At 52.6% G+C, this 26,020-nt stretch overlaps 1 protein-coding gene across 2 annotated transcripts; it reads left to right on the forward strand.

Annotated features, from left to right (window-relative positions):
* Rhcg (Rh family C glycoprotein) lies at positions 1-21,732 on the forward strand. Of its 2 annotated transcripts, none has more exons than XM_087901299.1 (11): positions 1-232; positions 10,073-10,259; positions 13,173-13,323; positions 15,610-15,757; positions 16,717-16,883; positions 17,602-17,739; positions 17,913-18,049; positions 18,313-18,437; positions 18,660-18,733; positions 20,182-20,388; positions 21,331-21,732. In XM_087901299.1, exons 1-10 carry the CDS (start codon positions 46-48, stop codon positions 20,362-20,364), a joined length of 1,497 nt encoding a protein of 498 aa, XP_087757425.1. In that variant the 5' UTR covers positions 1-45; the 3' UTR covers positions 20,365-20,388; positions 21,331-21,732. The 2 variants fall into 2 exon arrangements, with proteins under 2 accessions (XP_087757425.1, XP_087757426.1); XM_087901300.1 differs by having other exon boundaries at positions 20,182-20,377.
* The last annotated feature ends 4,288 nt before the right edge of the window (positions 21,733-26,020 follow it).

Genomic DNA, 26,020 nt, shown 5'->3' on the forward strand with positions numbered 1-26,020 from the left:
CCTAGCCTCGGAGCCCGGCGTGCGGAGCGACCAGCAGTGCAGAGCATGGCTTTGAACACCAACCTCCGGGGGCGGCTGCCCGTCATCTGCCTGGTCCTGCAGGTGGTGATGGTGGTTCTCTTCGGCGTGTTCGTGCGCTACGACATCCAGGCGGATGCCCGCTGGTGGTTGGAGAAGAAGCTCAAGAACATCTCCAGCGACATTGAGAACGACTTTTACTATCGCTACTCAAGTAAGTCCTATGGCTGGCAGTCTCACCTGTAGAGTCTCCCGGTGGTTCCCATTGGATGACCGCCTGACTGCTCTCCGCTTTAGGTCTGCCTCTGCCTCTGGAACAGGATGGAAATGAAGGGGCGATACTGCCCCTAGAGTAGGCTCCGCACCAGGGCACTCTCCTACCTCAGACTGGAAGAAGTGGCCATATGTGCTCACACTTGCTGCAGTAGGGCGCTCACCTAGGGGAGGTGGGCTGTCTTTTTTTTTTTTTTTTAATTGATGTTTGGTTAGTTTGGGTTGTTTTTCTTTTTATTTAACTTTCATCTCTCCCAACCATCAGACACTCCTATGTCCCTGTCCTTCTTGGTCCTCAAAATCCAGAGTCCCACCTCCATCAACCAACCAGCAGATGACCTGGCTCCCATACACTTCAAATAGGGGGCTGGTCCAATGTCAGCGGTCACAAGGATGACATGATGACCCTCCACTTTTGTTATGGAGACAGGTTTCGTGGCCCACGGGTGGTATTGGGCCAGGAGGTCACAACACCCACCCTCTTTGGCTTTGGAGAAAAAGCTGGACACCCTGCCCTGCCCTGGGGTTGTCTACATCCATGATATTGTGGTTAAGAGTGTGACTCCGGAGACTGGAGAGATGGCTCAACAGTTAAGGGTGCTGGATACTTTTCCAGAGGACAAGGGTTTGATTCCTAGCACTTATGTGGTGGCTCACAACCATCAATAACTGCAGTTTCAGGGAATCTGATGAGTTCTGCCTCCTGTGGGCACCAGACACACATGTGGCACACAGACACGCATGCAGGCAAAGCACTCACACACATCGAAAAGAAAAAAGAAGAAGATGACGAAGGATATGGTCCTGGAATGACATATGTTTTTTTTCTATCATGGCTCTGCTGCTTTGAGGGTGCTCTCAAGCAGATGACAATCATAAAGGATCCTAACTTCCTTCTTTACTGACTAGGGTTGCTGGTGGGAGCCACCGCACAGGAGGGGTATGAAGAAGTACTGGGAGTGTGATCCTCGCTTTGTAACAAAGCCATCAACCTCAAGAGCGCTAAACACAGGCACCTGAGAACTTCAGGCATCTCTGAGGGCACGAAGAACTAGCCCAAGGTCACCCCAGGCAGCCTAACCTTGGACTGCCAGCCCAGGGTTTGCCAGTGCCCTTGTGCTTTCTGAATTCCCACTCTGTCTACCAGCAGCCAATGACAATTCTTCTGACAGCGGGCGTTCATGTGGTCATGGGCCATTGGTTTTTGAAGGGACCCTGAAGCTCTTCTCCAGCAGCTGCCTGTGTCAGCCTCTGTCCCTCTGCAGCATGTATGCTCAGCTGCAGGGCACCCTCTGTGTCTGGAAATCGAGGGGCCCCGCTCAGGGCTGTGTGCTTCAAAAGAGGTCTTGACAGCTGCGGCTTCAGAATTCACAGGGTAAATCTGCCGAACCTTCTTCTTCTGTGTGGGGACTTGGCAGGCAGAGGGGAAGCAGGCGAGCATAGGACTCATCCTTGGCTTATTCCGTTTCATCTCCAGCTGTCTTGCTCACATCTGGGCACCAGAGCCAGCCCCCTAGTAAAGTACGAGGGAGAGGCTTCCTTTCATGGGCATTTGTAGCTCTTGTGATGGCAGCACAGGGCATCGAGACCCCACCGGAAGCTACAGAACCTCACACCCCCTAAGAAGGGATGCAGTCCTCAGTCCCCCCAACTCCTACCCTGTCCCTCTTCACCCAGTCACCTGTCTTCTTTTCCATTACCCCAATAAGTGTTTATCTAGAGGGCCACCCAAGGGTGTTGGCCGCAATGAGTTGGGAGCAAGACATAAACCCTGACTGTTCCAGTGAATTGGGATTTATGGTCACTCTAGACAAAAGACAAATGGGCTGTATCTCCTCTGTTCCTCAAGGACCCCTAGATTTATTGGGAACAGAACACTGCTCGCCAAAACACCCAAGGCCAGTGGTGCTGAGTTCTGAGCAGGCAGTTCGTCTCTGACAATGAGGAGAAAGCAGGGCAGCCAAGGGACCTCTGAACGGGAAGCCTAGGAAGAGGGGTGAGAGGTTCAGAATGGCCCAAGAGAAGGACTCTGAGAGAGAAGGGGGGAAATGCTGAGGGAGAAGGGAACCCTAAATACCAAGGATGCCCCCCAGTTGCCCTTGTTTCTAACTCCAGTAGTGGCGGCGAGCACTTGCCCAGAAGCAGGAAGTGGGAGGGAGCTGTGTTCCTTGGCAGGCACAGGAAGTGCTGTGGTGGCTGAAACAGCCCCAGTCAAGCATGGGATCTCTCCTTGCTCATCACTATCAACCCTCTAGGGGAGACATTGCTACTCCCACTCCCCCACCCCATTTCACAGATGAGAAAACTGAACATATTAGTAGGTGTGTCTCACACGGGTCACCCAATAAGAAACCAGGAATCCAGGCTGTTACTCTGGGGTCTGAGCCTGCCCTCCTGGTGACTTCCCACCCCACATCTCATCCTTTGCCTCTTTGAGTTGCTAGATCATGGTGACTGTAGTTAGATGCTAAGGAACGTGAAGCTTCCTGGCCAGGTGCCTCTCCAGGCCCCAGTTTCTGCATGACCAGCTAATTCCAAAGGGTAGGGGTCAGGGTAGGCCCCTGTGGTTCTCCTAGTTCTTGGCTTGTAGCCATCAGCACCGGTTCAGGGCGTGCTGTGGGGGCTTCATTCCTACTCAAGGGATCAGTGGAACCTGCTGGGCGTCTCTGGTTTCTGGAGCAGGAGAGCACCGGGGCCTGAAATCAGCATCCCCGGCCATAGCCCCTCACAGACAGCAGACACAGAGCTAGCTGGGAACCTACCCTCCAGCTCGTGGAGATCTGAAGTGCCACGTCAGATCAGCTGCCGAACGTGAAGCTTCCTCCTATCTGGTGTCGCAGCCTCAGTGACCATGAGCTATGACAATGGTAGCTGGGTCAAGGAGGATCGCCACGTCCTGACCCCAGAAGCTTTCTGGAGACATCGCGGGAGGTCACGACATGTGTTAGGAAAGGGCCTGAAGTAGAGGATGCCCAGATTTCCCACGACTCAGAGCCTGTGTCCTGAGGCCAAAGCCTTCAGGCTCGCCTGGTCCTCTATGGAAATATACATCAGACTCAGTTTCATCCCATCAGAACTCATTTAGGCGGCAGCACAGCCTGATGATTATCCTCCCAGTGAAACATCTGGGTCAAATCCCTCACTTGGCGACCTAACCTTGAGCCTCAGACTGCCTCTCTGTAGGGCGGGGCTGTGCTGTAAAGTAGAGAGTATCTAAGAGGACCCAAGGCTCCCAGGGTGCCATTTCCTAGTAAACACTGCCATGGAGACTCCAGAAGGGAGTGAACGCTCCATGATGTTTAAATGGAGGCCCAGCTAGAGATGTGGCTGAGAAACTTGTCCCTGGTACTAGTTGGAACTATCGTAGACCTTTCGCTCCTCTGTGCTCTTCCCAGCTGCTGTGTGCTGCTTGCCTGTAGTCAGGCAGGACATTTCTTCTCTTCATTTTACTGTGGAAGAAATGTGGATTGGGGAACCCAGTGCTGAGCTGGACAGTAGCATAGGAAGGGGCTGGCAGGAATAAAGCCAGACCCTTCTACTGCCTCAGCCTGCCTGCTTTCTGTGGTTGCCTGTGTCATTGCTGCCCCCATCAGGACACCGTGTAGTGCTGGTGTCCCAGGAGAACCGGGCAACTGCCAACGGGTGTCTAAGAAAACAAGCAAGGGGCAGGTGACAATGGTTCAGTTGGGACAAGCCCTTGCCAGGCCTGAGACCTTGACTTTGATCTCTGTAACCTGTGCTGGAAGGAGAGAGCCTACTTCCAAACGCTGTCTTCTGACCTTGGCACTGACACACAAGCTCCACCATCATTGTCACCATCGTCATCATCCCACAAACCAAGTGAGGCTGAGTTGGCCTCTAGGAAATGGGTGGAGAGGTCCAGTACCTCCAGGGCACCGCCCTTAGTGTGATGATGCAGGAGAGGTGGGGACAGGGCCTTCAGCCACTCGCCGGGGGTGGGAAACTATTATGAACTTTGGTTGAACCTCTTGACTGGGGAAGCCTCGTCTGAAGAATTTCAGAAATGTCCGAGGTGACCCGGAGTGGGAGAGTGGAAACAGCTGTGTCGTGGCGCCCTCTGGTGGAAGATCACAGGGTCGGTCACTGGTCTGCTGATCTGCTTTATTAGACGGGAGAGAACCGGGAGAAGCGCAGAGGACCAGCTTCCACTTACCAGCAGCCAGCCGCCTGCACCTGGTCACGCTTGACAGAGAAAAGGAGAAACATCTGCTAATACGGCTGAGCAATGGCCCTGTGCCAGAGGTTTGATGCGATCCTGTCATTAAAAACCCCCAACAGAACCTCTTGGGATAGCTGACTGTAGACCAGAGAAGACATGCCTTTGATGACGTCATACAGACCAAATTTCTACTATTACTGCTTGGATCTCTGAAGTCGGCACCGAACCTGAGGCAACAGCACTTGATGAACAGGTGGTTCCAGTTCTAACTCAGGGCCAAATAAGAAGAAAAAGAAGAAGGGAAAGTGCCCAAAAGAAAGCCACATCTCTAGAGAGCAACAAAAAGGGACAGAGCACCCAAGAGACTGGGATGAGAGGGTCCAGATGGGGCGGGCGGGCAGGAGGGTGCAGAATTTCTCGTGCCTGCTCTTGGGACTCAGGGAGACCAAAGGCAGCTTCGGGGTGTCCCAGTGTGCCCTAGTGCCCTTCTGCTCTTCTTCTCTGCCTGTGTGACTCTTCTGTGCCACTGGGATCGGGGTCCCCTCCTTCATGACAGGGCATTCTCCTCTGGGGGCTTCCCCCAGTGTACCCTTCCGGGCCTCTAGCTCTAAGGCACACTAGCGTGCGGGGCTTGATCTGTCTTCTCTTCCGCCCCACATTCAGCAGCTAAGGGCCTGCATACTAGGGGGTGAGATAGTTGGTTCTCTTAGGCTTCATGCCCGGCCTCTTCCATGGCTGGTTATCATAGGCTCGCCACAGCCAGGATAGCATCCGTCACTCAGCCTTCACCAGCTGCCTCTTCACTCCCATGGCTCTAAGTTTGGCAACAGCCTGGTCTTCATGCCGTGGGCTCGGCTCCCTGCTTGGGGGACTGTCATCTGAACACGAGGCCTCTCTCTCCTTCGCAGAAGTCTTCTGCCCTGCCACTCCTCAGTCCTTCCTAGAACAACCCCGAGATCTTTTACGACGCATCCCTAACATTCGCTCCATTTACTCCACAACAGTTGGTAACTTGATAAGGCACGGGACGTGATCGTAGAGGAAATACCCACACGTTTAGAAACCCCAGCCAGGATGTGTTTGCCTTGGTGAACTTAGCAGAGCTGAGTAATCCTGAAAGCCTAAAGGGGGCTCAGAGCATCACTGTGAAGTGCTTGGGGTACGGAATGTCTGTTTTCCTGTATCGGTCTGTGCCTCTATCATCCGATGGGCAGGAAGGCCTGTTCCTCTTGTTCAGAGCCTGCTGCTGGCCGAGAGGCCTGGGTCTGGATCTCGGGGAAGCCTGGGCAGGGTGGGGTGGGAGATAGATGAGGACAGGTAGGAGAAGTCACGGTCAAGGTTGCTGCCCCAAAGACATTGTTCATCACTACCTTGCCAGACTACAGGGGCTCCACGGCTTCTCAGTCCTATGCATTAGAAGGAGAGGGACCACAGGTCTGCCGTACTGTAAAAGTGTCCCCATTGCTCCTTGACTGTGCCCAGCTGGCTACAAAACAAAGGTAGTGAGACTGTAGTCTTTTTTTTTTTTAAAAAAAATTACAAATACAATATCATTTTGTGTGTGTGTCTGTGTGTGTGTGTCTGTGTGTATAATGGCTGTTTTGACTCATATATGTCTATGTACCACTTGCATGCATAGTACCTGCAGAGACCAAAGGATTTAGATCCCTTGGAACTGGAGTCACAAATGATTATGAGCCATCATTCCATCATTTGGGTCCTGGGAATTGACCCCTGGTCCCCCGTGAGAGCAGCCAGTCTGCTGTATTCTTGAGAATATCATGGAGGGCTCCCCTTGGTGCTCGCCTAGGTGTCGAGAATGCCCTGGCAGTCAGCACGGGCACAGTACATCTTCCTGGAGCTTTCTGGTCTAGAAGATTACACAAACAAGCAAACACACAACTTCACTTTGTAATGGAACTGGGAAGGAAATGAGGTACCGCGAGGGGACAGTCTGCCTTAACGTAGGTGATCACAGCCATGTGTAGTGACACATACCTTTAATCCCAGCATTTGGGAGGCAGAAGCAGGTGAATCTCTGTGAGTTGGTCTACATGATGAGTTCCAGCTACAAACTGAGACCTTGTTTTAAAAAAAAAAAAAAGTATGTAGTCAGAAGGCTTCTCAGTGAGGGGGCATTACTCTGAGATAGGCAGGGAGATGTGTTTGCTGGCCATTCTGTAACAGTAATTCTGTAACAGTCCCGTAGTAAAGGAAGCACCAAAGTCCCTGCAGTAGGACTGGGAACCAGAGGGAAGCAGGAGGCCTGGCAGGTCCTTGGAGCTGCCTTTTCTTTCTCTTTCATCTTTTTCTTTGGAAATAATTTTAAACTTACAGACACTGCAAAAATAGAGAGAACACAGGGAGACACAGTATGCTGCAATATACTTTACCTCAGACGCAGGCATGGCTCTTCCTCTCTCCAGCCACACACACACACACACACACACACACACACACACACACACGGCATGCATACACACACACTCATACACACTCACACACAGCATACATTCACACACACACAGCCTACATTTACACAAACACATACACACGGCTTACATTCACACACACACTCACGCAGCATACATTCACACACACACTCATACTGCATGCATTCACACACTGCATACATTCACACACACACACACACACACTCACACATATGGACCCATCATGAATCGCTTGGAGGGTCAATCACATTCCTCATAGTCTTCCTCCCTAAGAACAGGAGTAAGGAGCACTCACTTCCAGATCAACAGTATTCAGCTTCATACATCCACATGGGTGAGAAATCTTAACCCACCATCAACCTAATTCTCTCGCTAACCTAATAACTTTTTTTAGATCTTCCCCATACTCTCTGCCAAATCAAGTGTAGATGTATTTATTAAGTATAATTGGCATATCTTTTAAACCAGAACATAAAAAAAAGCCTTTTCTTCATTTTCCACGACTTGATTATTTTTCAAGAGTACAGCTTAACCACCATTGTTTTGTTTTATTTTGTTTGAGACAAGGTCTTACTATGAAGCACAAGCTGGCCTCAGATTTGCAGTCGTCCGGGCCAGTCTCTCAAGTGCTGGGCTACCAGGCATGTGCCATTGTGCCCTGCCTCAGCCTCAACCCCTTTTAACAATAGACTCCTCGTTCTGTGTCCAATTGTTTTTTCATTATTAAATTTGTTCCTGCCGTCTCAGGGAGAGCACTCTATGGGGGGTACCGGGGGATACCTCCTTTATAGGATGTCCCATCTGGAGACACACAATGTCCTTCTGCCACCATTGGACATGTTAATTTGTATTCCGCCAGTTAATACGTAACCTAATTTTTCCTCTGTGCAATTACTATTGTTTGTTCCTCCCTTGAGAGCAATGAGTCGTTTGTTGGCAGAATCTTTAAGATGGCGCAAAGCCCTGCTCTTCTTGGAATTTCCCCTTGCATTAGCATCACTCATGGGGCTGATGCTGTGAAAGCGACCATTTCTCCAATCCCAACTCTCTACCCAAATTCTAAGCAGGGTCCTCAGCGTTCCATTGCAGACAAGAGTCCTCTTTGCTCCCTTGTCCATTTTTGCCTGTTTATTATCAGCATGGACTCGTGAATTCCTGTATGTAAATGATTATAACTTATTATGAGAAACCATTATTTTGGTGCTTACATTGTCCCAGATGAGGCCAAGGGGAGCCCTTCTGTCTGGCTCTTTGTGTCCCATGACACCCACAGTTCCTTTGTGTCTTATTTCTATTAGGTTTTTCACTGTCTGAGCTGCTTTTTTTTTCCTCCCCAAGACACGGTTTCTCTGTGTGTAACCCTGGCTGTCCTAGAACTCACTCTGTAGACCAGGCTGGCCTCGAACCCACAGAGATCCACCTGCCTCTGCCTCCCAAGTGCTGGGATTAAAGGTGTGCGCCACCACACTTAAGTTTTCACTTGCTAAAGCTCTTCGCCGTCTCTCGTTTTGTTTTCTCGGGTTCTACTAAAAGCAAACAGTATTAGTGCTGGGAGAACAGCTTAGATTCCTCTAGCCCATCCCACATCATTTCAGCTCATCCCTTTAGCTTTATTAGAAACTGGGGCTCAGGGCTGGAGAGTTGGCTCAGTGGTTAAGAGCACTGCCTGCTCTTCCAAAGGCCCTGAGTTCAATTCCCAGCAACCACATGGTGGCTCACAACCATCTGTAATGAGGTCTGGTACCCTCTTCTGGCCTGCAGGCATACACACAGAAAGAATATTGTATACATAATAAATAAACAAATAAAAAAAAAAGAAACTGGGGCTCAGAGTGGGGAGGAGACTTGACTTGCCAGGATCGCTGTGGGTTAGAAATCTGGTCAGACTTGGAAATAGAGGCAGTGCTTGAGCAATAATAAATAAAGACAGCTGCCCACTTGGGTCACCTGTTGTGGGTGCACACTATGCCAAGAACTCTACTACACATCTGTATTTTACCTCTATAACATCTGTAAGGCATTATAAAACATGCTGCGGTCCAAGTCTGTTTGATAACAGCTGTCCATCAGGAAGATGAAACACTAGTGTTCCAACTTCTCCCACTGCGTGGTTGGAGGACGTGCATTTGGTGTGTGTGTGTGTGTGTGTGTGTGTGTGTGTGTGAGAGAGAGAGAGAGAGAGAGAGAGAGAGAGAGAGAGAGAGAGAACTGCATGACTGGAGGCTGTGCATTGGCTGTGGGTGTGGGGGGGGGATGGGGAGAGGTAACTCCTCCCACTGCGTGGCTGGAGGCTGTGCATTGGCTGTGGGTGTGGGGGGGGGATGGGGAGAGGTAACTCCTCCCACTGCGTGGCTGGAGGCTGTGCATTGGCTGTGGGTGTGGGGGATGGGGAGAGGTAACTCCTCCCACTGCATGGCTGGAGGAGGTGATTAGGTGATGGAGGCGGTAGCGGGGTGTGGACATGATAGCTGTACGCACCTATGCTTGGCCGGCTGAGGTCCTGCTTATTCAGAGTAGCTTTGATTCTTCTCCCCCGAGGAAAAGGTTACAGTGAAGAGGGGGAGACTACATTACCTGAGATGAACTATGCTCTAGACTGTGGATCCAGAGTGTAACTCGCAGCTTGGCCTCAACTTTAAATGCCCAGGGCCGGTGGAAGAACCTAGTGGATCAGGCCAAGAGTGAAGGCCCTGTGTTCTACAACCAGCAAGGCTGGCGGGAGGTGGGGGTGGGGGGTAGGGCTGGGGGAGGGGGCATATGGACCAGCAGTGCCATCCAGATGGTGGGACAAGAAAACTGTCATCTCCCAAGGGTGCTCTCAGTCATCTTGAGCCTATTATCCAGTGGTCTAATCTGGAGACCCACCGCTAATCCCCTGGCTTCCTTCAGAGAACCTGAAGATGAACGTAGTGACTTTTTTTTTTTTTTTTCCAATCAAGAGGTCTCTTGTTATGGCCACCCAGATGTAGTCTGGTTGCCAGGAAGAGGGAAGCAGGGATGAGGGGAAGAGGGAGTCAGGGCTCCAGGTTCTGTCGCAGTGGCTGAAAATACAGGAGCTGTCCTAGGCTGTGCTGGCCTGTCAGACTCAAAGCCATGGTGGACCTTCTCTAGGCAGCAGAGCCTTCAGCTGCGCTCTCCCTCCCGGCAGGTTTCCAGGATGTGCACGCCATGGTCTTCGTGGGCTTCGGCTTCCTCATGACCTTCCTGCAGCGCTATGGCTTCAGCGCTGTAGGCTTCAACTTCCTGCTGGCAGCTTTCGGCATCCAGTGGGCGCTGCTCATGCAGGGCTGGTTCCGCTTCTTTGAAGAAGGCCACATCATCCTGAGCGTCGAGAAGTGAGCCCGGGAGAGTTCGAGGGGAGGGCGGGCGGGATGGACAGGGCGGGGTCCAGCGGAGAGGGCGGTCCGGCAGTGGTGGGGTGGACCCTGGGTGGGGAGGACTCTGGGTGGGGAGGGAGCGCAGGTGAACTGGGAGGTGCTCACCAGCTGGTTTTGGCTGGGGGTGGGTCCTAGATTGAACGGCATGGCTCAGGAGTGGGGTTGGGGGTGGGGTCTGGATTGGGATGGGTCCAGTGGTGACAGGGAGGGCCCTGCGGGTGGGTAGGGGAGAAAACCTGGAAAAGGCTCAGAAGGCCTAGTGAGATGGTAGTGCGGGTGCAATGAGGGAGAGGCGATGGGAGTGGGGGGAGGGGGGTTAAAGGGCACCTTGGTTCGGTGATGGACACCTGCAGCTGTGCTACACACACCATTTTTCTTATCGCTACTCTCCAGATAGAGATTGTATATAATGTTATTCAGGTACCGTGGGAGGGTCTCTCTCCCATGATGGAGGATAGATAGTCTTTTCTCCAGAAGAGGAAGAAAGAATCCAAGCCACACTTCCACACACGGAAATGCTCTGAGATAATGCAACCCCAGGGACCCAGGAGGGCGGCCCAGATGCCTGAACTCATCTCAGAGGGTTCTTTGCTAGGAACAGCAATGGGGAACTCAGCCAAATGGAGCCCCTCTCTCCTTGTACGCCACTCTTCTGGCAGAATAAGAGCTGGAAGGCTGGTGTGGGTGTGCAGGGTGGGGCACCAACCTCTTCTCCCATCTCCAGTCCTCTAAGTGACTTCTGTGATAACTTCTCAGTTTGACGAGTGTCACCAGCCCTTCCCCACCGGGTACCTCACTCTCCTCTTTAGAGAAGTGGCCAGTTACTGACACATGGAAAGAAACAGGAAAGACAGTTGACTAGATAAACTGCCTTCAGTAAAATCTGTGACATGCACAAAATAGCCTCAATACCATAGGCCCAAAGCGTGAGTCTACCTATTATATATCTAATTAGCCACTGCGGGAGAATGGCCGTGGCACATGAGAAAGTATACCATTATTTATTTATTTTTTTTTTTCAAAAGAGTGGCTACAAACCCTGAGTTAGCAAGTCTGAGGTGAACACTTATGCAGCAAGCTGGTCACTTGGTAAATAGAGCTTCGGCCAATTGGATTTGGGGGATTAGAGTCCAGCCACTGGCCTGGAGCTGATGTTGGGAGCCCAGGGCTAGGATGGGCATGTTGTTCCCAGATCTAGCCTGTGGGTTTATAGGTACGGATATACTTCTGGCATCCGCCCGGCTGTGCTCACCTGCCACACTGGGGGTGTTCTCCTCTGTGAGCTCTGCTCAGGCCTCCCCGAGACCCCTGACATGTGGTAGCCAGATCCACCTCCCAGGAGTCAATGGGCAGAAGCCCGCTTTTCTGTTCTTGCTCTTTCTCCCTCCTGAAGGGCGCCCCCATCAGGTGGCTCTTTGGGATGCAGCTGAAGAACTCTAGTTACTCACTGGGCGTCGCCGAGCCTTCGTATCAGAGTGATGGGATATTGAGGATGAGAAGTGCCCCCCTTTTGTGGTTGGGGGATAATTCAGGAGGCCATGTGACTACTTACTCAGTAGCCCATCACCCTTTCCGGCAGATCCCGCAGACACAGTGCTGAGCAAGGCTAGCAATGGAAGGGGAACATCCTGTAAATATCCTCTGGAGAGGTCCTGCCCTCATTCAAAAACTGGGCCTCAGTGAGATTGTTTCACCCCGAGTCGGTGTTTTGCCCACACCCCCACACATGCGGAGGATCTCTGTATTCGACAGCCTTGATGTAGCAACCCTGTTTTCCCTACGCCCACCCCACTGACAGCTTTCATGCTCTCGTGAGCTGCACTGGAAGTCTGCTTGAGAATGCCGGGTTGCCTTGCTGCTCGCAGGGAACAATACGCCCGGCAAAATGGCCAAACGGGAGGTGGGCAGAAGCAGGGTCTCCGGCAGGTGTAGGCATTGCGTGACTGCAGTAGGTGACTCCCTTGCTGCGGTGGCTGAGCCTGGGCATTTCAGGATTGAGGGCAGCCTTTGTGCCACCCTTTGCCCCATCCCTTCCTTGGGCCTTCCTGCCCCCTCCTTATGCCCAGCACCATGTTAGATCTTTACTTCCTGTGGGAAGGTCCTTCTGTCTCTTCTGAGGACGCTGACCTTTCCTTGTGGGTACAGTGACAAGGAGGACCCAGAAGGCCATGGCAGGGCAGGGTGAGTGAGTCTGGAGTGAACTCAGTGTCGGGAGCAGGGCCACATGGGGGGGGGGGACCGAGGAGGGCTTTTGGCAAACAGGGGCAATAAGAGGAGGTTTGGGGAAAGGCAAGCAGAAGACATGGGGCAGGGTTGTACCCTAAATGCAGGGCTTGTTCAACAACAGTGGATGGACCACTTGGGTCCCTGAGCATAAAGCCCACAAGGCTGTCAAGGGAAGATGCCCACGATGCCCACTGCTACACAGGAGCCTCCCTGGCGCCTCCCTGTGGAGGAGAATAGTATTTGATCACTTAGTACATTTCCAAGCCTCCTCTTCTACATTTGAGCCCAGGCTGAAACACTCCCTACCCTAGGGGAGGAATTTAGACCACCTTAAATTCCAGTCAGTCACTGTGCCATTTTGTTTTAGCCCTCAACCACCGACTCTCTCATCTCTCATCCCTGACCCCTGTCCAAGCTTGACTCTGTTCTCCAAGTCAGGCCGGTCTCCACCAGAAGCCAAAGTGGGCTTTTCACCAGGCGTACTATATGCATGTATGGTCCTAGCTAGGATGAGCCCATTATCACAGAGAGTGAAACTGAGGCTCAGGAAGATTAAACCACCGGTCTCAGTCCACAGAGGACCAAAGGCTTGGAGTGTCGCTTCTGGCTGTAGCTGCAGCTCCTCGCTGGTCTGTCTCTCGGTAGCATCATCGAAGCCGACTTCTGTGTGGCATCTACCTGTGTGGCCTTTGGGGCAGTTCTAGGCAAGATCAGCCCAGTCCAACTGCTTATCATGACCTTCTTCCAAGTGACCCTCTTCGCAGTGAATGAGTACATCATCCTGTACCTGATAGAGGTAAACAAAACTTACTTAGAAGCGGGAGGGAGACATTGGGGGAGATAAAGAGGGATACAGAAAGAGAGGACTGTGGATAAACGCAACCTGGTGAGCCATTCAGCTTCCTGCCTCAGTTTCTCCATCTACAAAGGAGGAATCATGATGCTTCCCTAGCAGAATCACTGTCTACCTAACACATCTGCCCAGCATCTGGGCAGAGCAGGCCTTCTCTGAATGTGGGGTTTTCTTGTCTTTTTTTCCCCTCTCCTTGCTTTCCCATCAGATGGGAAGAGTGGGACCTTCCTGCAAATACTGGGGCATGCATCCATCCCCAGTTCTTTCTCCCAGGAGAAAAGCTCAGTGTGTTGAGGATAGATCTGCCAGGAGGGATCCCAGAGAGGTGATCCCATACAACTGCGCTGGTGGCAGATGCCACAACCTTAGGAATTGCCGTTCACGTGAACCGTGGCGAGAACGCTATGCTTTGGGTTTGGCTGGATTTGTGCACTGGCACACAGCGCCTTAGACATCTGACCTCCCTGATGCCTCAGTGTGGAGGAGGGTATTATTTGACTCCCTTATGCATTTCTGAGCCTCATCTTCTACATTTGAGCCCAGCCTGGAACATTCCATACCCTGGCGGGGGGAGGGGAGAATGGAGACCACGCTAAACTCCAGTCAGCCACTGAGCCTTTCTCTTTGAGCCCTCAGCCACCGACTCTCTCATCTCTGACTCATGTCCAAGCTTGACTCTGTTCTCCACCAGAAGCCAGAGCAGGCTTCTCACCAGACACGGAGGATCGCTCCGCAGATTGAAAACTACCAACAGCTTTCATTTCACTTGGGATACTTAAGGCTCTGCAAATTCTGGCTCCGGTTTCCTCTCCCTCGAAAGCGTAGGGCTGGGCTCTGCTTTTTGTCGGGACCTCCTTTGTGCCCCCAATCGCATGGAGCCTGAGCCTGTCAAGAGCTTCGCCCGTGCTATCTTCTCATCCTTAAACAGCCATCTTTATTCTTTTCATGAACCACATATCAATTTATTTAAAAAATTATTTATTTATTTATTTATTTTGTGCACAGTGTTAGTTTCCATGTCTGCTTACGTGTCAGAAGAAGGCGCCAGATCTCGTTACAGATGGCTGTGAGCCACCTTGTGGTTGCTGGGAATTGAACTCAGGACCTTTGGAAGAGCAGTCAGTTTTCTTAACCTCTGAGCCATCTCTCCAGACCTCACATATCAATTTAAATGTCACTTCAGAGAGGCCCTACATGCTTTCTTCCATGTGGTCCCTTCCTGGTCCTAGCATGGCTTGGGCCATCGCTTTGTCTTGCATGGCTCTTACATTGTTTTTTTGTCTATTTTTCTTCACAGCCCTTGGGGGCCTGTCTAAGAAAGGAAGGTTGTATGTTTGGATGCTCTCTGCCTTAGCACCTGGCCAGTGCATCAGACATACTTAGATTTCAGAGTCTGAGGCTCTGTTGAGCTAGACTGAAGGCTATAGGCAGAGGGGAGAGAGCCACACTGAGATAAGTCCCAGAATTTACAATTCAGTGCGTGATCCAGAGGCGCTGAGCACGCCCTGTGTTAAGGATTGACCTCCAGGGCTAGGCAGTCCAGCAGAGGGCGCTACAGAGCCTAATAGTCCAGAGGCTTCCCATGCCAGGAGAGCTAAGGAAGCCAAGGAGAGGACAAGAGGAAAGGGCCCTGGCATTTTGTTGGCTAACCAGTCAACATCCCTACCTCCCTCTCTGCTCTCAATTGGTTGCTGTGGGAACTCTTAGGGTTTCTACTGCTGTGATGAAAATCTACTTGGAGAGAAAAGGATTTATTTATTTTAAATAAATAAATTTAAATAAATAAAAACAGACTTCCATTTGACAGTCTTATCAAAGGAAGTCCTGGCAGGGACCTGGAGACAGGGACTGAAGCAGAGGCCAGGGAGCAATGCTGCGTCCTGGCTTGCTTCACATGACTTGCCCAGCCGGCTTCCTTACACAACTCAAAACCCCTATAGACCAGCTGGATGGAGGCGCTTTCTCAATTGAAAGTTCTTCTTTCCAGGTGACTTTAGTTTGTGTCAGATTGACAAAACAAGCAAAAAACAACCGAACACTCACGCGCGCGTGCACACACACACACACACACACACAGATGAAGAAAATGGGGCAACAGGGACATAGGCTCTATGTTCCACAGCTGGAGTCAGAGACGGCTAAGCATGTGTGCATATGTGTGGGGTGGGGAGTACTGTGAGGAAGGATGGGGAAAGGGTACCAGGCCCTGACAGGCCCCTTGCGCTCCAGGCGAAGGATGCAGGGGGCTCTATGACCATCCACACATTTGGCGCCTACTTTGGGCTCACAGTGACCTGGATCCTCTACCGAAAGAATCTGGAGCAGAGCAAACGGAGACAGAGCTCAGTGTACCACTCGGACCTTTTTGCCATGATTGGTGAGAAGTTGGTGAGGGCAGCCATGGTGGGGGAGGTCTTCCCATGTTGGTGAGGGCAGCCATGGTGGGGGAGGTCTTCCCATGTTGGTGAGGGCAGCCATGGTGGGAGAGGTCTTCCCATGTTGGTGAGGGCCGCCATGGTTGGGGAGGTCTTCCCATGTTGGTGAAGGCAGCCATGGTGGGAGAGGTCTTCCCATGTTGGTGAGGGCCGCCATGGTGGGAGAGCTGTACCGGCTGCTATGATTGGTCGGAAAGGCTATGAGTGGGTAAGACCGACTAGGAGTAGGTGGAAGGCTACCGTAGTGAGTGAAGGTCACCATAATGAATGAAGAGCGGAACACCCATCTTGAGTAAGAACAACCATGCTGGGTGAGGGCCGATATAAATGCGTGAGGGTCTGCATGGTGGGTGAGGATTGTTGTGTGCATCCCTGGACTCCACGTAGTCAGTGGGTGGTTGCTGGTTCTTTGGGAGGAAGGGCAGAATGAAGTGCCCTGTAGATACTTCTAGACTCCTGGGTGTCCAATTCTCTCTCTCCTGGAATAACCCAAGACGGACGGAGTGGAAACAGGAACTGGTCACTTGGTCCCCGTGACATGTGATGTCTGTCAAACCCAGCCCTCCCTCCCATCACCCTGTAGACTGAGACAGTAGCACCACCAGCTAATCTGTCTACAGAGGGGAGAGACTCTCCCCTATGATGCTCTAAGAGTAGGCTACAGGTAACCGGTCCTAGGGTCGGAGAGACAGAGAAGGCATTGTGACATGGCATGGGAGGTCAAGTGGGATCTAGGTGAGTTGGGCCAGGAGGATCTTCCAGAAGGAGCACTCATGAGAGTGATTCTTATAGGCTGGAAGCAGCCAGTCATCTCTGGAGCTGAAAGGCAGTGCCTTGGGCTCTGTGAGCCTGGCCTAACACCCCCTCTCCTGGCCCCTGGCCTGCATATGTTCTGACCCAGGCACCCTCTTCCTGTGGATATACTGGCCCAGCTTCAATTCAGCCAGTTGCTCCCACGGAGACACCCAACACCGAGCAGCCCTCAATACCTACCTCTCCTTGGCGGCTAGTGTGCTAACCACAGTGGCAGTGTCCAGCGTCATACACAAGAAGGGCAGGCTGGACATGGTGAGCAGGGGGCTTCTGCGGGAAGGTACCCATCTGACTGCCTCGCCCTGCCTGCACCTCACTGTGGCGGGCAGCTTCTAGGTTGGCACACCCAAACCTGGATGTTCACAGTGGGCCATCCCTGCCAAATGCTCTTGTCTTCCCCACAGCCTGAAATGCTGTTAGCCAGTGCCAGCTGTGTGTCCTAGCAGGCCTGCCTGGCAGAATCGCCAGTGTGCATGCGGATTCCCCTCCGCCAGGTCTTTATCCTCCTAACACCACTGGCCTCTTGGGCTTTTTAAAGCTGTACCAGTCCCCACACTTAGAGGAGCCAGCAGCCCAGGACCTGCCATGGCTGACAAAGAACATTGGGAGCAGCTGGGCATGCGTGGGAGCCCACAAATACCTGGTATAGATAACAGCGTGCACTCAGATACACCCACTGACCCTCAGGTGGACGTGGAGAGAAAGGGAATGGGCTGATGGGTTTCTAGGGTCCATGGGCGTGTCCAGCAGTACACTGCCTCATGGACACAGAACATGTCCAGGTCTGCTGGGGGTCGTGGATGACTTACTTGTAGATCACACGAAGCAGCTGTATTCAGCTGGGGCCATGCTCCTGGCCTGCTGAGGCAGAACCTGAGCTGTTCCCAGCTCCCAGCTTTGCGTGACGTGTGAAGGCAGGCCACGCTCCAGGAACAGAAACTGAGAGCTTGCACGTTTTGTCTACCCTGCCCAGGTGCACATCCAGAATGCCACACTTGCAGGCGGGGTGGGCGTGGGCACAGCTGCGGAGATGATGCTCACACCTTACGGCGCCCTCATCGTGGGCTTCTTCTGTGGCATCTTCTCCACCCTAGGATTCGCGTACCTAACGGTGAGGACCCTAAGGCTGGGGCTGGGGGTGCTGTGGGGGTTTTGTTCCTGAAAGTAGGAAGAAGAAGAAGAAGGAGTGAGGCCTAGGGAACACTAGATCTGTGTTTTTGAAGGCCTCCTGTGCCCCTGCCACAGCCACAGCCTGAACAGCGCCACCTTCTCTTCTCCCCGCAGCCATTCCTGGAGTCCCGCCTGCGCATCCAGGACACATGCGGCATTCACAACCTGCACGGCATCCCTGGCATCATAGGTGGCATCGTGGGTGCTGTGACAGCAGCCTACTCCTCTCCTGATATCTACGGAGAGCCAGGGTAAGTGTGGAGAAGGTGTGGGAAGTGGGGTTTTTCTCCTTCGTTCTCTATTCCTGCTTTTGGTGGGACCGGACGTGTCTTCCTCCCCTTCATGTTCACTGGCCTCTCTCCCCACCCTCAGACCTGCCACAAGGGTCCAAGAGAGGAATAGAGTAATCAGGATGGAGGAGGCCTATGGTTTCAGGAACACATGGGTGGGGTAGCAGTAATCAGTTCCCTGGCCTCTCCATGGGGGTCCTCACTTATTCCTGTCTTTGTCCCAGGCTGGTCCATTCATTTGGCTTTGGGGGCTATAAGGCAGACTGGACCAAGAAATTGCAGGGCAGATCCCAGATATTTAGCCTCCTCCTGACCTTGGCCATAGCCCTGGTGGGCGGCATCATTGTGGGTGAGTGAGAGTGGCCACACTAGAAAAGATGGGGTCCCAGTGGGGGGCTTACTAAGGGGGAGGGGAACCCAAGAACATGTCTCAAGGGTGGACCTGGGTCTCCCGCAGAATACCTGGTGTCTGTATTGTCCACTGTGGGACTGGGAATGTGGGGTCCACCTGAGGGAAGAGGTTGGGGTAAGCCAAAAGTGTCCTGACCACTGTGCACTCCAATCTACTTAGGGCTCATCTTGAAATTGCCATTCTGGGGGCAGGCAGCTGATGAAAACTGCTTTGAGGACTCCATATACTGGGAGGTAATTTCTGTACAAGGATAGCTGTACCCCACCTTGTCTCTATACAAGGAGAGCTAGCTGTACCCCACCTTGTCTCTATGCGAGCATAGATGTACCCCCACCTTGTGTCTATACAAGGATAGCTGTACCCCCACCTTGTGTCTATACAAGGATAGAAAGCTGTACCCCCCACCTTGTCTCTATACAAGGATAGCTGTACCCCCCTCCTTGTCTCTATACAAGGATAGCTGTACCCCCCATCTTGTCTGTATACAAGGATAGCTGTACCCCCCACCTTGTCTGTATACAAGGATAGCTGTACCCCCTACCTTGTTTCTATACAAGGACAGCTTTACCCACAGACCAACACCAACACAATTTAAGACACTACAATTAGAAACACCTGGGCATAATGCTAATAAAATGGACCCAAAATCTCCATGCATAGGAGTTGCCTCTGTCCGTCTGTCTGTCTATATATCTGCCTACCATCTATAATCATTATCTACCTGCCTGTCTGTCGTCATCCATCTTTCTACGTGTCTGAATGTATATCCACATGTGCCCAACCAGATATATATACATACCTATGTATGTATGTATGTATGTATGTATATATATATACATATACATACCTATGCGTTCAGAAAATGGTGTTGAGTTTCTCTGTCACTCTCTGCCTAGTCCTTTGAAGCAGGGTCTCTCCCTGAACCTGGAGCTCATATTTTCACAGCTAGGCTGGAAGCCAGTAAGCCCTAGTGGTCCTCCTGTCTCCACTCCTCTTGGAACTGGGGTTACTGGCATGTGCCAGATACCTGGAGTGTCATGTGGTGCTAGGATCTGAGCTCCAGTTCTCATGGCTGCAGGGTAGGTGTTCTTTGACTACCAAGACATCCCTCCATCCCATCTCGCATTGTCAGGACCTTTGTAATTCATGCCAAGTTCATCTCTTCCCCCAGCTATATACTTTTAGCAGTGCTAGGTCAGGAGGAAGCGGAAACTGTCCCTGCACCCCTGGGTTGTCTGCCTGGGTCGTGAGCCGGCTTCCCAGGGGAAGGGGTGAGACAGCTGTGAGAAGGCAGGGCTGAGCAGTCCCACCCATGCTTCACTTCCCAGATCTTTGCATTCCCTTGTTCTACTTTGGGATGTGACTCTAGCTCTGAGAAGCCACACCGCTCATCTTTCAACCCCCCCCCCCCCCATGTGCTTGTAAGAGTCTAGAATGCAATCTGAACTCTATGCCACCCAGCGTTTGTCCTTGTGGGACAAGGACCCTATTTGGTTCTTGCCTTGCCTCAGCACCCTGACAGTCCTGACAGGGTCCATAGCAAGCTGTAAAGGAATGTTTGTGTCATGCAGTTTTTAACATGACCACAAGATGGCACTCGCTACACAATGTTTGCAGCCTTTGGCTTACCCTAGCCCCTTTAGTTCCACTAGGCATACAGGGTCCTGCCCTCTCTCCACAGATTCCTGAAGAGGTGAACTCTGTCTACATGCCTGAGGACCTCACCCACAAACATTCTTCTCCTCCAGTACCTTCAATGCCCTTGGTACTTCCAACGCCTTCAGCATCCTTGGTTGCTCCAGTACCTCCAACACCTCCAGTATCCTTAGCAACTCCAGTACCTTCATCATCCTTGGTACACTAAGCTCCCAAGGCAGGTGAGAAGCAGGTAAGCTTTCTCTTTGGGGGATGGTGCTCTGGTTCTCTCAACAGAGGCTCAGGTCTCAAAGCCAGATGAGGGTATGAGCTCTCCTGCCCCTGTGGTGGGATAGGCAGGCTAGCCTGGAGGAGCACATAGAAAGAGACCCAGTGACACACTTTACTTTGTGACTGCTTGCTGCTGTGTGACTTGGAGACTCTCTTGAACCTAGAGATCGAGCTTCGGTTTCCTCATTCATGATCTGGCTTTACTTGGTTAGATCAGGCTAGACCTTCCTCCTTCCCCTCTATAGAGCACAGTGTATTGATGGGGTGCTGTAATACCAACCAGGCCTTGAGAAATTTCCACGAAGCAGGGTAATTGCTTGTATCCCAGGCTTGCCTGGAACTAAGAAGTATCCTCCTGTCTCTGCCACGTGCTGGAATTACAGATGTGTACCATCCCAACCAGCCACCCCCCAACCCCTTTCAAAGACAGGATCTCAGATACCCCAGGCTGACTTTGAACTCACTATGTAGCCGAGGATGACCTTGAACTCCTGATCATCCTGTCTTACCTCCTAAGTGCGGGAATCACAGGTACCACCCCACCCCGTTTAACCAATGCTGGGTTTCAAACCCAGGACTTTGTGCATGCTAGGTACGCACTCCATCAACTGAGCTACATCCCCAGCCCCCCTTCTTTCTTTTTAATCGCTGAAGAAATTAGGCCACATGACTAACAAGTGGGGGAACTGGGGTCTTTCAAGGTCATTGTCATTGATCTTATAAACAGCTTGGAAGCGGCTGAGTCTAGGGTAAAAGGCAAAGGTCACGTCAGGAAAGCAGATTTGGGGGAGTACCAAAGCCAGACTGTGTCCATTGCTGCTGGTGTCTCCCTCAGTGCCGGGAAACTGCAGCAGGCCTGGTAGCGACACTCCCCACCCGCTGTCGCCCCCCTCTCTCTCTGCAGGCTTCACAGACTGTCCCCAAGTTCTAGAAGGAGGTGGAGCAACCTAGCTAGGGATTCAGGAGCAGGGCAGCTGAAAGGCCTGCTGACCTGGACCCAGCACCTCCCACACCCCCTTCATCCCAGGGGGCTTGCCTGAGAACGAGGAATTCCGACAAAGTGAGCTCCAAGCCAGGGTCAGCTGCAGAAGGTCTGTCCCTGCCTGGGGTCACCATGGTCAGTAGCCTGTGACAAGCAGCATGGACAGTGGCTGGGGCGGGAGTGAGCTTGACCCTCCCAGGGGGGTACCACTTCATGGATTCTTCCAGCCCTGCCTGTTCCCCAACCACAGTTCCCATGCTCCTGGGGACCCCAGACCACTCTACCCTGTGTAGTAAATAAATGTTGTTGATATTCTTTGTAGAATGGGTGTGAATTCTCTGGTAGGGACCCTGTGAGAGATATATGGATCCAGAGAACCTGGTCCCCTGCCTGGCCCTGACCTTTGCCCAAAGGCCATTCTCTCTACAAAAAGTTGATCCAGGGACTCAATCCGGCTGCATTTTTCCCCCTTTTCCCTTACATTAATGGTCCACCCTGGTGAGAAGGCCACTGACTTGCTCTGGGTACGGTCCAACCGGCTAGGGAGAGGGAGGCTCCCCTTCCAGTCGGCTTTCCCAAGCCCTCCCCTTCCTCTGCCAGGCCAGCCCCCCTCCTGCTGTACAATGGGGAAAGTTTCGGGTCCTTAAATTCCCAGCTTTGCAACGGACAGGTAGACTACGGCGACAGGAGCGTTTGGAGAGGCAGTCTGTGCCTAGGCGGAAGCCTGGTGGGGTTGTGGAGGTTGAATAGTTACTTACTAGAAGAGGAACAAGGGGAGATAGCAAGGACAAACTCGTGGACAGGAATCAAGTTTGCCTTTAGCTAGCAGAGAGGGGAGGGGAAAGTGTGGGGACTTGAGAGCAAAGGAACCCAAATCTTTTGTGGAGCAAAGGTTCCTGGGAAGGAAGGGATAAAGAGAGGAAGGGACTGGTCTCTCCTGCCTCCGACTCAACTCGCTCTCCCCGCCTCCCTGGCAGTTCACACGTACACGCGCATACACGAACACTCAGGGCTCCGTGCCCTCTTTGCAGAGCAGGGGGAGGGGGAGGAGAGGAGGAGGAAGCTGAAGGGCCACCTATTCATGTTCCGCGATGTAACACCCCTTATTTTCCATGCTGGGTAAAGACAAAAACCCTTTACAACCTGTTTCTGGAACTTGTCAGCAGCTGCCAAGAGGAGCATGTTAATTAAACGTCGGCAAAGATGGAAGCCGGAGGCCCCGGCTCTAATTGGACAGTTTGCTTCACCGGATTGAAAAACATTGTGACAAAGGAGGAGGTGCGCGGCGGCTCGGCAGGGGGACGGGGTGGCGGGGGAGGGGGCGGTGGCTTTGATTCCAGCTGATCGGCCCGGCCCCTCCACCACGGTAGTGCAGTCCCGCCCCGCGGGTCCCTGCCGGGCCAGGGCGGGTGCAGGGGTGGGGTATGGGAGGGGCGCAGGTGGTGAGGTGCAGAGGCGGAGTCTGGGAGGGGACAAGAAATGGGGTGCAGGTGGCGGAGTGCAAGGGCGAGGTGTGGGAGGGGCGTAAGGGACGGGCTTGGGGTCTGGGAGGGGCAGTACAGATGGCGGGGTGCAGGGAGCGTGGGAGGATATCTGCGAAAGATACAGGGGGGCAGGATCCACCAGAGGTGCGGAAGGCGGGGTGCCCTTGGAGTAGAGAGAGCATGATCCTCCAGAGGGATCTTGGGTCTCTATGAACCGTCTTCCAAACTGATGAAAAACCAATGGTGGGCCAGGCTTCGAAGGAACTGTGGTACGACGCTCCCCCTGTCACAGGACTTGGGCACCGAGGACAGAGACTGACAGGCTTCTGCCCTCGGGCAACATCAGGCTGGCTGGGAGCGAGCTGGGCAGAGGTCGCCTCGACGTGACGTGAACAGGAATGAGGTCTCGCTATGGACTAGGGCATTGTACCAGAAAATTGGACTGTAAAGGTTCCCAGGGAGCTCGCGGGTCCACTAGGGCTGCCCTGCCAAAGTCCTATGGATGTGTTTCTGGTTCTCTCCCCTGTGTGCACTGAGCGCTAAGCTGGACACTCTGCGGAAGACTTCCCTCACCCACCCAGACATTTAACTTTCCAACAACCCGGACAGAGTGGCTGTAGTCTTCCAGGCTTACTGCTGGGGAAACTGAGGCCGAGAGAACATAACACCTTATTTAAGGTCACAGTGGTGGAATGGAGAGAAGAGGTCTCACTATATAGTCAGCTTGGCCTGGAATTCCACATCTAGCCTGCCTTGAGCTCCCAAGTATTGGTGTTCTTTTTTGGTTTGTTTTTCAAGACAGGGTTTCTCTGTGCAGTCCTAGCTGTCCTGGAACTCACTCTGTAGACCAGGCTGGCCTCAAACTCAGAGATTCACCTGCCTCTGCCTCCTGAGCTCTGGGTTTAAAAGTGTGTGCCACCACCACCCAGCCCAATAAAAGTTCTTAAAGATAGCCTAAGGTGAGACATGGGCCTCTGATTCTGATGCCTGCCTGGGGCACTTGTTCCAGGCTTTCTGACTTCAGAACCCCATTTTCAGGATGTTCTGAACTGTGTGGGGTTCCCACATGCAACTACTGTTCTTATTGTATTTCTAGGCTGGGGTCCCCCGAGGATGGTGCATCAAGTTGGAGGTTACCCTGGAGGGTCCACGCATATATACAAGCCTTATACCCTAGAGAGGGACACTCATCTCCAGTAGGGAAACACTGGGGGTAGGGGGCCAGGCTGAGGCTGGTGACAGGCAGTAGCAAGGATGGGAAAAGGCACCATTGTCGCTGGGCCAAGGGTATTAAGAGATCCCAATTGGATATGAAGTGCTTGGGGCATTGACTGGCATAAACTGAGTTCCCAGGCGGGGCTGGAGCAGACTGCTCTGTATCCAGATTGCCTGCCGAGCCTAATCCCCTGGGAGCCAGGCCCCGGGAACCCAGACAAAGCTGCTGGGGAGACAGTATGCTTTTGCTGGGGTCCCTGCAGACTGGTCCTGGGTGCTGAGGAGGCCACCTGGAGGAGGGATGGGTGGGCGATAGGTAGTTAAGCCTGAAGGAGTGTGCACAGCTGCTCTGGCCTGGGTGTTGTATGTATGTAGGACGCTTTAAAAATAGGCAGCCTAATATATCAGTGTGTGTGTGTGTGTGTGTGTGTGTGTGTGTGTGTGTACTTGAGGGTTGATCGAGCAGGGTGCTCAAGAGAAGCCCTTCAGAGGCGGCTGGAGGGGCTCTGCAAATTGTAATCAGATTAAGGGGACCAATCACTTAGGGCTCTTGAAAAGGCCACAAGGTCCCTAATCAGCCCTGAGCGCCCCAGCCTACAAAGCCCCGGAGGAACTCTGCAGGAGCCACCCTCTGGGGGGCCAAGGGGTGGGGGCTTCTTTCTTCCCAGTCTTTGGTAATTATGTCAATTTGCTAGCCAAATTGTTTGCTCAAGTGGACAGGGGGGCATGTGCCCCATTCATGTGGTAATGTGGGAACCAGCAGGATTCCTGGCTGGGAAAATAGGAGGGACTGGGACCTTTCTCTGGGGAGCAGGCAGGGCAGGGGCATGAGGTGCCCAGGTTTCTGGGGCTCCCCTCACTGGTATAGGGCTCCCCTCACACTCCTACATCTGACTATGGAACCCAGGGCCCACATTAAAAAATCCACTGAGCTACCTCTCCAGAGCCTTTGACACGTTCCAGAAACTTCCAGCCTAGATTGTCCTCTGGGAAGAACTGAACTAATGGGTGAAGTTGACGATGGGGAGGGAGACAAGGCCATGGAGAGAGGGTTGGCCAGGCGAGGCATCCCTAAGAGACCTTCATGAAACTGGGCAGGCAGCTGACTGGCTCTCCAGTAGGGCAGGCTAAGACTTGAGCCATTTGTGAGAGACAGGAGAGTTGGAAGATGGAGTTTTGGAGGATGAGTTCTCTAAGTGGGACTGATGGCGTCAGGCAGATCCAGGGGTGGGTGGAGACTTGGAGGAGGTTCTTGCTAGTTTCTTGAGTCTTTATGACTGCAACTGTCAGCGTGCCATAGACCCTAATCCCAAATCCAGAATCCAGAGACACAGAGAAGCTAAGCCATCTGCCCAAAGCCATGCAGCTCATGGGTGAGCAGCAGAGATCTGAGTCTTCGCTGTCCCTCTGCCCCACCCTGCTCCATGGACTCATTCTTCCCTTCAAACAGGAACTATGTCCCTGTCCCTGACTCGGATGAGGCACTGAGACTTTGGAGAACTGAGTTGACTCAGGTAGGAAATGATCACAGGGTCCTTGAACACTAGTAACACACCACCATATCCTGTGGTATGTCACTCGGCATGGGACACATGGAAAGGCCAAGCGTTAGACGCGGCACTTAGGGACGGTGCTCACTAAGAACAGTAGTGTCATTAGGTCCAGGCACAGCACACGCACCGCCTGCTTTCTCCTGCCTTATGGACTCCCAGAATCCCCTTCAATGCATAAACACCCTTCCCATCTGTCCTGGATCTGGCATCCCAATACTATTGTTTGGCCCCCACTCCAGTGCCTCCTAACTTTCCCTTTCAAGGCTGTTAGGATCCACCTGCAAGGGGCTGGATACAGGGAGAGACCTCGGGAGGGTCACCAGCCAGGGTCATGCCTGGGGAACGGGCCAGGGCCAGTGT

This window comes from Myodes glareolus, chromosome 24, assembly GCF_982192425.1.
Source record: "Myodes glareolus chromosome 24, mMyoGla1.1, whole genome shotgun sequence".
In the NCBI taxonomy this organism is placed as follows: Eukaryota; Metazoa; Chordata; class Mammalia; order Rodentia; family Cricetidae; genus Myodes; species Myodes glareolus.